The sequence below is a fragment of the Mastigoproctus giganteus genome, chromosome 3, assembly GCF_048544385.1.
Source record: "Mastigoproctus giganteus isolate SK-2022 chromosome 3, ASM4854438v1, whole genome shotgun sequence".
NCBI classification, from domain to species: Eukaryota; Metazoa; Arthropoda; class Arachnida; order Uropygi; family Thelyphonidae; genus Mastigoproctus; species Mastigoproctus giganteus.
In genome coordinates, this window is record NC_143577.1 from 192841569 (window position 1) to 192857972 (window position 16404).

The 16404-nt window shown below is 35.4% G+C and overlaps 1 protein-coding gene across 1 annotated transcript in view; it reads right to left on the bottom strand.

Moving 5' to 3' along the window:
• The window catches only part of LOC150088530 (protein jagged-1b-like), a 329274-nt gene extending 317452 nt beyond the window's left edge, over positions 1–11822 (bottom strand). The window contains exon 1 of the mRNA XM_090370220.1: positions 11376–11822. Coding sequence (XP_090226346.1) covers positions 11376–11750 — 375 coding nt within the window. The 5' untranslated portion in view covers positions 11751–11822. The remainder of the gene's footprint in view (positions 1–11375) is intronic.
• Positions 11823–16404: the final 4582 nt, after the last annotated feature.

The following is a 16404-nucleotide window of genomic DNA, read 5'->3' on the forward strand; positions in this document are numbered from 1 at the left end:
TTTTATAGATCAAATATTATCAGTATAAATGAGATTTTTTGTGGGGAGGCGCTATGCTGTGTAATCTTGATTCATCGCGTAACTATACTATATGCGTTCAAGCATATAGTATAGTTACTAATACTATATGCTTGAATCACCTTGAGGTGGTTCAAGCATATAGTATTAGTAGTTTGTGTCACCTCGAGGACTGAATGCTTTAACAAATTGTTTGACTATTCCCAGCTTGACGGATGGTGTGGTGAAAGCATAATTTTGTTTCTTGGAGTCAAGGGATTGTTTACTACATTGTGTGCGCCAGACTGCAACTCAATGCTAGCAGACCCTTCTCTTGAAAAGCTGATCTACAGGTTTCTGACATTGACTTGCTGATTCCAGAGGCAAGGAAGCATGGAACTTAATGAAACTACGCACCTTGCAAACTCAGAAGGAATTCCAGAATGTTGAAGTCCTCGACAGACATCTCATTTATACTAGTCATACTTGATATTATAACATATGAACCTTTTCTAAATCTTCTTTATTATGAACAGAGTGAGCAACAGTAATCGATGGGTGTATATTCCCACCATTAAGCAACACAACTTTTAAACTTTTACTTCAACTGTCTATTAAAAGACGCCGCCCATCTGGGTTGTGTGTGTGGTTTTTTTTTTTTTTTCTTTTTTAAATTAAGGATATTCTAAATATGGCGTGTTTTTTTTTCCTGATTGTATCCCAGATCTCATGTCTGAAACAAGATAGGTTGCATTTTATATTATGTGGGTTGTTCTGTACTACGTTTTGAAAACTGATTGTATCATATATATATATATATATATATATATATATATATATATATATATATATATATATATATATATTTTTTCATGAGATGTATTCATATAGAATACATCTCATGAATATATACTAGAAGAGGGCGCTGGCTGAGAAATATTGAACTAGATGGAATTATTTGAGTATTGTAATAAAGTTACATCAATTAATTTCTATAATTGGTTGTTAATGATACTTACTTGTAAGGGACTTATTTTACACGGCTGCCCGACCCAGTTATATTAGTGCCCTTTGTTTTGTTTATGAATAACTAGGCTAAATTTGCTTAAAACGGGATTACAAGTCTTCTGACCAGGATGATATTTAAACTGCTCTCTTCCCCTCCTCTCTCCTTCATTCTTGTAAAAATATTATTAGTATTACTAAGAAAATATGTACACAGACCATTTAGGTTCCCCTGCTCCTCGGGACAAGTGTCCTATTTTTTTTGTGTTTTCATCAGCTGATTTCCTTGTTTCGGTGATAGCTGGAAAAATTATGAGTTTTGATACCTACAGATATTACTGATTAACTTGCTGTACACAGGTTAATCAGTAAATATAAATAATCTTGTTTATCTTCATAAGTAAGACAGTTTATATTTTATGACAATATTTACGTCGCGAGTATTGAGGGCTGGAAATTGGAAGGGGGGATGCGGGAAACGCGGTTGGATGGCATCCCTCTGTTCTAGACTTGTTGTGATCGACTATACTGATGTGTTACTGCAAATTAGATCTATCTTTCTAGAACTACCTAAATAAAGCGTCCCTAGTTCGGAAAAGCCACTTTCACCCTGCAGTTTACTGATTACTACATTTTAAATTGAATATTTAGAAATAATTAATAAATAAATACAAATTAAATAACCCATTGTTTGATTTAAGTTCTAAAACACGCTCAGATATATAAAAAAAAAAAAAAAATCAACATTCGGCTTTAATCATGCCTTTAAATGAGATGTTTTCTTCGCAGGCCTTAGCTATTAATAAATAAATTATTCAAACACATTATAAATCCATCACAATAAATAATGTATATAAAAAACGCTTTATACACCACATTATCGTGGTGTATAAAGTGTTTGAATTAACATTACTGGTGTATCAACAAATTTTTGATTCAAATCAACGTTTGAAACACCAATTTGGTGCATTTTTGTGCATAGTGTACGTTAAGTAATCTTAAATTATTAAAAAGGATAAAAAAAAGAGGAAAATATCAGCGATATTATTATATATAATCTATAGAATTCCCGTTGAACATAACACAAACATTGAATTCCTCTTCCTCTATCTAGAAAACAAATCTAAGTGAAGCAGGGAGGAAGAAAGAAAAAAATCGTAGGGTAGGGAGGGTGCTAGAAAAGATAAGAAACTTGAAGGGAGGGAATGAGATTCAAGTTCAGAAAGTAGTGAAGTCCGCACAATCGGGTCTGCATGGTTCTGTACTATGTTGTTTCAACCCGAAAGGCAAAACAGACCGGCGGGGGTGCAGGGTTTCATGATAATGGGACACAAAAGAACTTCTTGTACTTGCACAGTAGCAGGGTTTGTTCCCCACTTGAGAAGGGGAGGGAAGATGAAGGAATAGGGACGAGAGGGAGTCGGTAGACATCAATCACTTGAGAGGCTACCTGTAATGTCTGAGTGTACGGGAGGGGGAAATGGCAGGGACGAACAAAGGGAAGAGAAGAAAGGGGGCAGAGAACCATCGAACGCGTTATTCTACCCCACCTCTCCCTTTCCCCCCAGAAAGGCCAGAACTGGTTTGATTACAGCAAGTAAAGTGGAGAAGTTCGTGTCTGGCCCAGGGTAAGAAACAAGTACAAAAGATGATCGATGGCCATGTTTCCCACATAAGGCATTGAATTCTTAGAAGACTCTGGTAAGTAAGCTATCGGCCAGTTACCACGTGTGCTGAGAAACTGTAAAGTGCCGTTCGTTAAATTAAATCGGAATTTATAAACAGTGTTTGGTTAATTTATGTACATACAAGAACCGCAGCCTTTCCATACATACTACGCCATTATACATACTTAATGCCATATTGATATGCATAAAAATACCTTCTTAAAGTTCTTTAATATCCGAAGAGCTGCACCAGTATTGGCAGTTAACTGACATTTATGCGCATGTGTTAAATTCATATCTTGTTTTTAATAATATGGAAAACTGATGTGGTTGTTCAGTGTAAAGATTTAGCAGCTAACAAGGTCTTGTTTTCACTGCAGTGGTATCCCTTGAGATTTTTGTTCAGTCCCCCTCTTTTTTTTTTTTTTTTTCGATTTTTCGGTATTCACATACTTTGTTTTTCCTTGAGGATATTTGCATTTATTATTGAATATATTATTTTGGATCTGTGGTGCGGACAAAAATTTTATTTGTGGAGACTCGTGCATTCCATATTGGTTAACATGTGACAATACAATTATATACAATAATTTGAAACAAAATGTTCTTGGAGGAAGGATTTAGCCTCCTGCAGTGTGCCTGTGTCTAGGACAATTTGTACGGCAATGAAAATTGTTCCTGTTGGTCCAGACGGCATTTTGAAGTCATGTGGAAAAACCACTTTGATCAACTGGAATTATACTAGACTCGTGTAATTTTTCTTATTAAAAAAAAAATAATAATAATAATAAATAAATAAAAATAAGCCGTCTAGGAAAGCGAAGTTTTGGAGACCTGAGGTGGTTTTCAAAAGTATTTCCATCTGCGACTTATCCATCGTTCGGAACAGGGGCGTATTCAGGAGTGGGCAGAGGGGACATATGCCCCTTTAACGAAAAATTTGAAATTAAAGAAAACGAACGCAGGAGGCGTTCTAAAAAAAAAAAAAAAACACTCAAAAGCCTGGTCGCCATGCCCCTCACCTCTGTTACCTGGATACGCCACTGGTTCGGGAAATTCACTAGACGGGTGCGAAAATATGGAAGTGCGCTATCCTGGTGAAAGTCTATGAATGTATCCGGAAAACACGCTTCTTGTTGCGGTAATTGCATAATTCATTAATAATTAAAGATAATTCTGCCTAGTTATAACAGTATCACCGAATCTGGAAGGTCTGATTATCCTACGAGAAGAGTGGCACACATACACACAGATCTTTAGCAGGTTAAACTCTTTCTGTAGAGTGAAGTGTGGATTGTCACTGGCCAGTAAACACAGTTGCGATGATTGAAATGACCTTTTAAATTTGAACGTCGCTTCATCTGACCGTGGAATTCTCCAAGAATTACATCTTGAAAATCACCAGCTTCACTGTTGTGGTACTACACCGACAAAATTGTGCTCGTCGATGGATTGTCTTCCTGAATCGCGTGCAATAGCAAAGTGTGAACTTTGACCTGTAAGATTCTCATGACACCTCATAATACTCGATTGACTGGAACGCAGTTTTCGGGAACCTTGACTTTGTTTATTTCTTTGGTTACTGGTCTTAAGGATTTCAACGACTTAGATGTTTTCGGTACTTCTTGATGTTCTTTTCCTGCCACAGCTTCCCTTGTTTATGTTTGTGAATAGTTCATAGTTCATGTTGTTCAAACTTATCATGGAGGCAGATTATTGTTTGACGCTTTTATCCCACATTGACAATTCCCATACACATTGAATCTCTTTAACTGAACCTTTTTTCTTATTTCTCGTACCATTTCAGAATGCACTTCCTTTCTTCAAATGTAAGCTGATTATTCTCCATGCTCAACAAATCACTTTAAAATGGTTTATAGAATTGTTGATTGTGTCTTTAATTTAATTAAAATAAATCAGTGAGACTTTTTTTTTTAAACAATGCTGATGAGACAAAAACAACAGGCAATATTTGCGCATTATTTATTTATTTATTTATTTATTTATTTATTATTATTTTTCATTTTGTATTTACTAAACCAAAGTCAGAACTGTCTCAAAAGGTAGAAGATTCACTTATTGCTTTAAAATTAAACGTGACATGTGAACCGATTATTGCTATTTTAGATTCAGTATTCAGGTTGTTTTTCAGTTATTCTCCGAGGGTGTATATGCCTAAATTCTCAGAATTAAATCTTGTTCATTAACTAGCGTCCAAATGATAATGTAGCTAAAGGACACAAATCATGAAGGAATGTATTCTGAAATGCATGACCTTTATTATCAGAAAAGCTGTTAGGCAACCACTCGTTTCTTGAAGCGAACGTGCGTGGCTCGTATCTTACATCTCGTAATGGTAACAGTCAAATGTCTAGGTAAAATGAAATAAATAAAATATATATAAAAAAAAAAAAAAAACAGAAAAAAAAACCCTAACTTTAAATCAAACTTGTTTTGATTTTCTCTTTAACCAATCTTTATCTAACCAAGTAGACGAACTGATGGACGACGCGTGATAATTATTAATTAACTTGCCGATACGCGAAAAAGATGGACCCTGCGATAATAAAGCTGGCTGGCCCTAAAGGAGGGGACTAATTTAGAGAGTGGCATATGTTGCGGTGAACATTTGTGGAAATTAGGGTGATGGTCACGAAGTATGTGCATGAACAGTAAATGCCTGATCGATTCGGATGCGTTCACTGAAATCTATCAGCACGCTTACCGTCGTCCGCTACCTATCAAATACACGTGATTCTAATATAAAGTGCGTTTCAATAAGAAAAAATCTCGAAATCCGGCATATGGTTTCACTAATCCGTGTCTTAATTACAAAATATGATGATTCGCAGTTTGTTATCAGTCGAAAAGCTGAATGCGGAAAGTTGAATGAACTGATGCTGTGACCTTGATATCGGTCAAACGATCACGATCAAAATATTTATTCATACCAAAGTTAACTTTATTTTCCTTATGGGACAGGTGACACGAAATGCAATTAGATAGCCACTGTTTACAGAACTGGTCATCCATGCCTTGTATTTTGTGTTGTGCATTACGAAATATGTGGACAGCTTGAAGTTGATTTGGAAAGCGCAGAAATAATCATATTTGACTTTGATAAATTCTGAATTATTTTCGAAATAATTAGACACTAGTTAGCTTCATTTGAAAAACGCATTGCATAAAATTCTTTTTAAAATTGCAAATCACGTAGAGCAGGGGTCGGCAACCTCTTTGACTGAAGAACCATTTTTGATCTAATTAAAAAAAAAAAAAAAAAAAAGAATCCGAAGAGCCGCACTTCAGCTCAAGCTGGGGGGAGAGTTTTTAAGAAATGGAATAGTGGGAAGGTATTTTATTAAAAAATATATATTTTTTGAAATATTATTTATTAATAATATTTCTAATTAATGTGACTTTTGCTGCTGAACTTCTTGAGCGAGTCTCTCAACATCAGGGAAGTATGCTGTAATTTTCATCTTTAAGCATGCTGAGAGACTCGCATTGTTCAGACGGTTTCTTGATTTATTTTTAATATAGTTCATGCTCGAAAATATTTGCCCGCAGAAATTCGTCGAACCAAAAAAAGTTCAAACGCAAATATTTTCAAATTTATATACGTGTCTGGTAAGCTACACCACGCATTGAACACAATTTGGTCTTGCTTTTTCAACTCATCTATCGGCATCCATTTTTGTAGAATTGCAAGGGCAGCCTCTCCAAATCCTCAATTTCAGTTTTAAGGCATTTTAGTCTTGCACTCCACATGTCCTTGATTTTTAAGTCCTCTAACTCCATTTCAAACTTTGCTTCATGTGGGCTAAAAGTTAAAGAGCCGCAGGTTGCCGACCCCTGACGTAGAGAGAGAGAGAGAAAGTTCTATTCTTCTTGATAAAAGGGGCGGTGTGGACATTACAAATTTGCTGCAGAGAAAAATATTGCAAGGCATCACCTCGGTTTCAACGTAAGGTTTTGAAAAAAAAAAAAAAAAAAAAAAATTCGTAATATTTTAAAATACAAGTAGGCATTTGATATCTGCTCTCATTTATAAAAAGCTGGGAATCATTGAGCTATTATTGAGCTGGGAATCATATAGACTATTCTAATGTGTGTGTGTATATATATATCAAATTCTTCTCTTTCATTATTTATAACATCTCAGTAATACGTGTACCAGTAGTCATGCATCAACCGCATAATTCAGTTGTATTCAAATTTGATCCAATGAGAGCTCAGTGAAGTTGTAATTTTCTTTGTTCTAAATCTGCTTGAATCAAAATATTAGTTTCAACTCATAGGCGTAGCTAAAAATTCTGCGCCCCTCCACATGTGAATTTCGAACAATACCACACTAACCGTTGGGTATTGTACGGCGATTCTTCAGCCCCTCGGCGATATGATAATTAAGCCAAACTGATTCAATATATGAATAAATTGAAAACATAAGTTCGCACATACCATTTATTACAGTTTTGTTGAGTACAGATGCCTATTTTCTAGCGGAAATTTAAATTTTAACAGTAGAATAAGCCTTTTAAAATATGTTTCAAGAAGTTAGTTGCGTCATTCATAAAGGTCAAGAAAGATTCTCTCCCTTCCTTTACAACGCATACACAAAATAAGCATATCAGAATCGAAGTGAAGTCTACCGAGCACTTATATTAGCAAGGTTCCTATTTAAGAACTCTTTGAAATCAATGTTCTCAGTACGGTGAAGGGTAATAAGCAAATTTCTTTTCTCAAATTCATTCTTAACGCCCTTGGTAAATACGCTGGCTACCGTGGGTGGATGCTTCTCCCAGAGAATGGAACACCACTATTTACCGTGCAGTGCTCAGCCAGCGTGAGAAATGACCTTTGGCATTATGATGTTGCTAAACGGTTCTGTACAGAAAGAGCGGCCCTGTTAGATCCCTATCTATTTCCAGTGTTCCGAAGGCTCAGCCATGCACCGAGCATTTGATACGGTTTGTAGTGACGGAATGCCTTATGTGTTTTCAGGGTGTGGCCCAGAATACAGTGATTTTGCACACAACCATTCAAGATAGTTCGGCCTCGCTTCTAACTCCTGAAACCAGTAGCGTATCATTATGGGAACGCTAATTTGTTAAATTGAACTGCAAACGGTTAAATTCTGAGTAACATCATGAAATCGTTTGAACGAGTTTACTTCAAGTTTGATTATTATCATAGAATAATTTTTATATAATTCTAATATTTCGTATAAGTTGAGAATTGTGCGAAAAGAACCATAGTACACATATATCACGGTATACAACTATATCTTTTTATATATGGTTGTATACCGAATACTAAAAAAAATGTTTTGCATAGTTATTGAGTAAATATTAAAAGTTATCTAGTAGCGTCTGAAATTTTATTCCATATATATATATATATATATAGGATTCGTAGTTTTCAATTTTAGTAATTTATTGTCTAATGATTCTATGAACCTTTGATAAACACAGCAAAGTTTATTCAAAATATATAAAGCATTCCATAACTGAGAGGGTTACAAAAAAACTGAGGTTTAAAAGGTCTAAAACCTTCTTGCAGACTCCTTGATCCGTTTGTAACATTTCAAATGCCGTATAATTTCTTATATATATAATCTCCTTTATTACTCAAAATAAGATAATACATAATACAAAAAAGTGCAATAGACCCTGAGACACCACAGTCGTAGGATTTACAAAGTGAGCCACAAAATTTCACTCTTCAATTCATTTTCATTAGCTGAAAACTAACATTTTCGACAAACATTACATGCAATTTAAAAAAAAAAGTATTGCGATATGATTGTGTCATTTACGTATCGTGCAAAACATTCCAGAGAATATGAAAACTTAATAATGTTTTCTAGAACGGGATCGTCTGAGTGGCGCGAGGGTGCATAAGTAAACGCGCTGTTTCTTGTATTCTCTATCTGGTGCGGTCACTCCGGCATATAAACCGAAAATTCATTTCATTTTTACATGCTCTGCTTGTGATGTCGATACATCTAGTGAACTCCTTCAGTTTGTTTAGACAAGTTCAGGCTAAGCCACATATGTAGCTTTTTCTCGAACACCTCGGTAAGCCTACGTGCTGTGCTACAAGGACGTTTCAGGTAATTCGGGACACGACCAGAAGAGCCTTTCTAATTGCGAAATCTTGGACACCACTAATCAAAGTGTCATTGTCCCATCCGATGATTATGATATGGACATGAATAGGCGTTGGGTTATTTATAATAAATGCTGGAGCAGTTAAGGGCATAAATAGTCAAGTACTGTGTTTTCAAATTGTATGTATCGTGTTTTCGGATTGCCTGTTTGCTAAACGAAAAATTATTTATGGTTTAATTCCAGAGTTTTCTGTAATAAAACCATGCAGCCCTTGCCCAGTATTACTAAAGATAGATCAATACCTAATCAAAGAGTGAAACAAGTGTACCTATTCCCTTTATGGTTCCATTTAACAGAGAACATCAGTATTTTTCTCGAGATGCAATGCTACGATTCATGTAACTTGTAGAGTAGAATATTATTCGGGGAAGTCAGTAAAATGTATTACTATATGTTATCATGCATTCCATTTCCATTGTTCTTCAATATAAAGCTCATCAATAACAGAAGCCAAATATCTCTCTCTCTCTCACATACACACGCGCGCGCGCGCTCTAAAGGAAATTAATAATAAACATGATAGCGTACCGCCTGAAAGGTTTTGAAATAATTCCGCCCATTTTTTGAATGAATTAAATTAAAAGCATTTTAAAAACTCGAGTCTGTTAGCATATTTTTCTGTAGTTCATAAGACATAAAAACAGATGGGTCGTAAACAGCCAGTGGGAAAGGTGTGCGTTTTTAATAAATTAGTAATAGAGCTTGATAAGGATCAGTTGCTTTTACTTGACCAGTCTTTTCGTGATACCCGATCAAGACATGACGCAGGATATTTGTTTATAACAAGCATGCCAACTGTTCATTATAAACAAAATTTTATAATAGGTTGCTGTCAACAGAGCTGGTTTGAGGCCCGGTGCAGTTTTTTTTTTTTTTTTTTTTTTGTGACGCGACCATTATCGCTCTGTTGTCACTTGACGAAGGAAATATTCTGATTTTGTCTGAAACAGTAAATGAGATATTGGAGTGAAACTAAGAATCTTAAAGAAAAATGCAAAATAATATATTTATGCAGAATATATGTTTAATTGTGTCTTCTGAATATGCAACTGTTGAATATGCATAAACTCTAACATTCTGCCTGTCAGCTGCGAGTTGTATTTGATGCATTAGCACAAACCAGTCGTGACAGGGATTATCGTCACATTAGATAAGTTTTTTAGCATGTCAAACTACTATTTTTGTTCAGGATAGTGGCGTATTTTATTATTATGTATAGATATTTGACGCATTACAAGTGATTATTCAACGATTTTTTGATTTTAATCGAAATCCCACCCCCCTCTCTCTGATTCAAAAATCTACTTATTAAAAAATCATGGCTAATTACAAATATAAGTTTTCTAGTAATGATTAAAACGCATGAGTGATCATTTACAATGCGTATAGCTTCAATTTCTTTTAAATGGTTCTCAGCATTTTGAGACTTGTTTCTGATTTTCTTGTTTTTTCTCACTTCTGTGTAAAGTATGAAATATTATAGATTATTATAAGATATATAGACTGTGTAAAATATTAAATTACTTGTATCCGTTGTCAGAGCCGTGGAGGTTGACATCCAGAACTAAACGAATATTCGGATTACTTGTAAGAATCTTCTTATGAAGGACTCTTCAGCCCAACAACCTTCAGAACTCATCATGGTAGGTACGAAACACATATCGTGCGTTTGCTAGCGTCGCCTGTAAAACTTTGCATTATCACCAACCTAGGAATTATTCTTTATTTATTTTCAGTATTTTTTGTTCAGCTCTTCGTTTAGCAGAAAATTTCGTCTATTTACCTTTCTGCCACTATACTCTATTTACCTTGTTAGTACTTTCTCAGTGCATTGTCGCATTTACTGTTCCTTGTTTAAATTTCTTATATTTGTTGTTGTACTACTGTGTTTACTGTCATGTACGGTCACTGCTTCTGCAAATGCAGTGCTATGCTAATCATATGCTGTATGGCAAGAGCCATGTTTCCAGAGTTTCCCGTTTGGATTCTAAATAATAAAGTCAAATAAAAACGGAGAGGAATAAATTATTTATTATTATACAGAGGAGAGAACAATTTTCTTTCGTTTTAAATTAAACCCTCCTTGGATTAAGGTTCTTTTTCAAATATGGTTTCTAATCAACAGACTTTGATGTGAACAGGCACATTACTTTATGAATTACAAATACTTTGTGAATCTATGATGTGAACAAATACATTTGACAGAACTTTTAAACTGAAATAAAAAAAAAAGGCGTTCGCTGGTGTTTGTGCAATTCTTTCCATAACTGCAACAAAGTTAAAAAACACACACACACTAGCTCATAAATTTCTTGCGTTGCCAATAATTTAGGTAAATGGAACTTTTTTTTTTTTTTTTACCGCGTACCATTACGCAATAGGGAACGCACCTACTAGAGGATTACTCTAATCCTTTACCAGTTAGATATGCTGTCCGCAGGTCGCCTGTTGCGCAACTCTAAATTAAAACATTACTACTAAGATGTTTTTCATTTATCCATCTCTATGATGAAAGAAAAGAAAACAAACTTACCGTCCACCTGAAGGTAAAAGGCAATCTCAACACCACCTTGTGATCAGGATTTATATGCACTGAGAAGGAGTTACCCCCAACAACGGGGGTGGACATATTTCCAAATGTGCATGAGCCAACTTCCGACACGTGGGACTGGTACTCCTTTAGGCACACCCGAAAATATGTATTACACTGATGGCTACAAGTTCCTTCAGAATTGCGCACACCTCCGCAACATGACTTATCGGAAAGTTCACCCCGCGAGTTTTGGATGCCTAGAATTTGGAGCTCAAAAAATCCGGACGCTTCAAGGGTGGTCAGTATCGGTACTAAAGTGAGTGCAAAGGATAACAGCATGTTACCAGCGAGTGACACACAATAAGAGGTTGTCATGGTGATAGTTTCGACGCTTTAGCTACACCGTCTCCCTGTCTTGTCAAGCTATAAGGGCCTGTTACTAAAAGGGAAGGTGGGAAGGGACAGAGAGAAGAAAGAGAGAGGAGGGGGGAATATGTTTAGAAGAGAAAGGGGGGGATGCCCACAAGTGGACGGTAGTCACGATGTTGCAGTCTTCAGACGTTGGTAACAGCCAAAACTGACGATAATTAAGTACATTTCCAAGGAAAGTGTAGAACCCTACGTTCATCGAAGTCAGTCGACAGTGGCGAGTTTAACACGCCAAAAAGGATGGCCAATCGAAGCCACAACATAGTTTCTCGGTGTAGTCAGCGACTCCGCTCTGCCCCATACCTCCAGTCAACGACTTGGTGAATGAGGAACGCGTCTCACCCTACTGCTACCGGGCAGCCGATAGACAACTTCAGAGCATGCGCACGAGGAGGTACCTCTCCTTGAAGTAAATCATTGGCTTGGAGAAACAGGAGTTTTCACTGCTGGCGAGACAAACCAGCATTTCTTTCCCACCAACCTCATCCAGTTCTGTTATCGCTTTTTAGATTTTCCTGCATCATCGATATTCTAAATCTAATCTCTTTGTTTACAAATGATGCTTAAATGCTTTTGTATAAATACACCTCACTGTGTTTAAAGATTTGTGCATTACTTTCTCTTATGCTTCATTTAAACCACCCAAGCGTGTAGCATGACTAAGAAATCGTGTGCATGCAGATCGTTCTTATTATATTTAAATTGCTTTTTTTTGTTGTTGTTATTTTTATTTAATTATTTGTTCCTCAGTTAAGTTTAGTTTACTTAAATTTTCGAATGGCTATCTATATTGCATATATTTTGAATATAATAATTTTCCCATAATTCAACTATATATAATTAAAATAGCTTAGCTTTTCTAATTATATGTTTGATATGTTGCATTATGTTTATAATTAAAGTATCAGGACTGTTATCCATTATTTTGCAGGTCTTCAAGCAATTGACGATGGAAAAAGACAATCTTTTTACGATGGTATTTACTCTTATTTTGTAGGCAATCACAAAATAGCCTACAAAACTTCTACGTTGACAACTTTCCTGCTTTAGGCCTAAAACTTCCTCTCGTGTGTAGACGAGATTCGAACCGAGGCCTTTATCATTGGAAAACAGCGGTTGTAGCAGTGTGTTACAAAGATCATAAAATATGTTCTGTTTATACTACTGCATGACCACAGTTGTCAGAGGAGTTCACAACTAATCATTTTGATAAGAATATTATCATCAACAGTAATTAGTTTGATCGATGGCAAAGTGCACTGCTACACTTCAGTTTGACTACTCAGTTGTATCAGGCTTAAAAAAGCCTTTTTCGTCGAGACGGATTATTATACTTTTGTATATCTTCTGCGACCGTGTTTCCCAACCTTTGTTCAGATACGGGCCACAAAAATATACAATTATGCATGCAATTATAACTATTTTTAAAATACAACGATACGTAGTCATACTTAATGCTCTTGTATAGCACACATAGATTGTCTTTGGCTTAACTGTATTTCACACCACTTTTAATTGCGATTGTCACAGGACAATTTTCATAAGTTACGCGGACCACAGACTATTCATGTCTGCTTTTTTTTTTTTTTTTAGCATAAAGGGATAAAAGGGATTAAAAATTTAGGAATTTATAATAATATTATTAATAATTCAGGAATCTGTAATAATAATAATAATAATTTAGGAATTTCCGATCTGATTTTATAGCACACAATGTTCCGCATCCACGAGTATCTCAATTCTGCAGAGCTGGCTCAGCTTTTCTGTATTTTTTTTTTTTTTTTAATTGTAAAATGCATAGGCAATAGGATTAATACTTCAATAATAATGCATGTAATATTAATGTAGTGGTGCGTGTTTCCTAATAGCTTTTGTATTACAGTCTAATCCAGTACTTGTGACAGATCTAGTGTATTCTTTTGGAGGTATTCAAATGATCAGTTTCCCATTATGTTAGAAAGTCTTAGGACATGCTTATGTGGGTGTTTTGCTGTTTTAATTTGTCATATTGAAACAGAATGGTCTCCACTGAAATTATATGCACATCTACCTAGAACTCTTGTGTTAATAGTCTGTTCTAATTCAATTTACAGCATATAGAGTAGGTATTCTGGCAAAAAAAATTATTGCAATCCACCACTATGGAACAATATAGTCACCGTTAAGTTTTATGGCCCATCCAACCAATTAGAACTGGTGTTTTTAGAGCCGAATGTAAAAAAAAAAACAATTTTACAGTACAAGTGTGTTTGGGGGAGGGGGGGGGGGTTACGGAATAATTTTACAGAGATATTTAGTCAGCCGCAGTTTAAAAAAAGAATGAAATAGCCTTCAGTATTTACGACGTTGAAAGAGCTGGAAAGTAAAAACAAATAAATAAAAACGCATTAGCTTGTCCTATACAGGACAATAATAAAGTAGTTTTCAATATGTCTTGAAAGAAATGCAGTTGATGAAAGCGTTTTCCACAAGTGGCTTTCATTATTAACCCAATAAGCAGTTGTCTGTTTACATATATCCGAGCGTATATAATACATATATGTATTGTAGATAAAGCGAAGCCGAATTGTATGACTGCTTAGTATTTTTGATGTCACTATAACTGGGAGGAAACACATTTTGAATAAAATCTTTTATCTGTTTTTCGTTCGCAGTTTTTTTGCCTAAAGACAAGAACGGTTTATGCGACCAGTTTATGCACTTTCACTTTGATTTGCTATCCAAAAGGAGCCGAAAATCTTGATTTTTACGATTGTCGTAATTTTTTTTTTATGAATTCAGTATAATATTTATACCCTAAACTTGGGCGAAAAAATTAAGAACTTTTTTTTAATATGGAAGTGCACCGATGCGAAATGAATTAGAACAGATCCGACTAAAGAAAAGAGCGTTTTATTGCCATAGTTCATACAGGGCAATAGAAAAAACAAATTATACACTGACCCAGCAATTGCTACTAACTACATAAATGTTTCTTTAATGTTTGAATGTTTCTCTTCCCACGCAGTACTCACTTTCTTTCATTTTATTTCTTTTAGTGCAGTGTGAACTGGTTCAAATATGCCATAGCGAAGCACTGAATCAAGAAACATTAAGGAACAAATCACAAACTGCATGACCATTAAATAGCATTTGAAGGATATCTAGAGGAACGAAATTTTTCTGAAAAGATAAATGTAACCTAAGCTGTCCTGGATTATTTCTTGGAGTATGAAGAGATGATGTTGCACAAGGTCCTCTAATTTAAAGGCAAATAAAATAAAAATTATTCCTCTATGGTTGAACAGGTCGTGGTTGGTCGAATCTCGTGAATGATGTGAGGATTTTACTGAGGCTTTATGAGCAGGGCTGAGTTAATCGATCCGAAGAGTGTAGGATTTTTCCACGATTCTCCATAAGTATTTTCATCCCGAAAACAAACAGCTTTGTCTTTTAATATGTTAATTTGTGTCTGTTTTGACACACACAAATTAACACATTAAAAAATTGATATGGCTTTTGTATAGCAATCATTGATAAAAAGTAAAACAAAGAAAAATATTATGGGAATTTCTCAACTCTTCTATCAAAGCTGATTATAAGCAATGATAAAGGCATTATGAGATTTTAGTCTGTCGTAAATCTTTTAAAATTTTCCTAATGTGTTAAAAAAAATCCAATAAGAAGGAGATCAGTCCGCTTGTAAAGAACTACATTAAAATTTGATTTTGTGTTCAAGGCGCAGAACAGTAATTCATTATGTCTTGTCAAACATTGATATGCCTTGCACTAATCCTTTTCATATAACGATGCTTTATTTCTGTCATTTGTTTATCTTGTATATTTGTTTGGTACGTTATCTTTTCACCCGTTTCCTTCTGCAGTTCTAATAGTTCCATTTTCTGTATTCCTTGATATGTAGATTTACTTTTAGATAGTCTGCTCTTTAGATAAGGAAAGTGGTTAAAATCTTTTATCATTATGTCTCTTTCTAGAAGATTTTTCATATTTTGAAAACTTAGATCTGTTTGAGTAAGAACACATGTCCATATCCCCTCTCACAACTGACGAAACAGTGGAATATGCGAAAAAAGATCCGCAAAAGTTTGCTTATAGGTGTAGATGTCAGTTGAAAGGTATTTAAAGGTATTCTCGGGAAGCGTTCACTTTTGAAAGTTTAGAAGTTGCAGATAATGCAGCCGTAAAACCATACGACAAATGCAAGAAGTACAAATTTTTCTGTGACTTTCAACATAACGATGGCATGGCAGCAATGACGAAACTACCTGCCGACCGGGCTAGCCGAGTGGGTAAAGTACCTGCCCAGCAACCCAAAGGTCGCGGGTTCGATTCCCGCCTCGGGCTTGGATCAAAGTACTGCAAAAACCTTGGGAGGTGCAATATGGCCACAGAAGCCGATGCGCCAACAACTACCAAATCAAAAAAAAAAAAAAAAAAAAACCGAAACTACCGAGATCTGCCATCGCGGAAAGGTCAATCGTCAAAATAACCGTCGCCGCTGAAATCGTCAAGGCATCCAGCGTCACTTGGACTCACCCCCCCCCCACAAATAAGATGTGTATACTGTACTATTTCTGCCACAAAATTTGTGGCCTGTTCT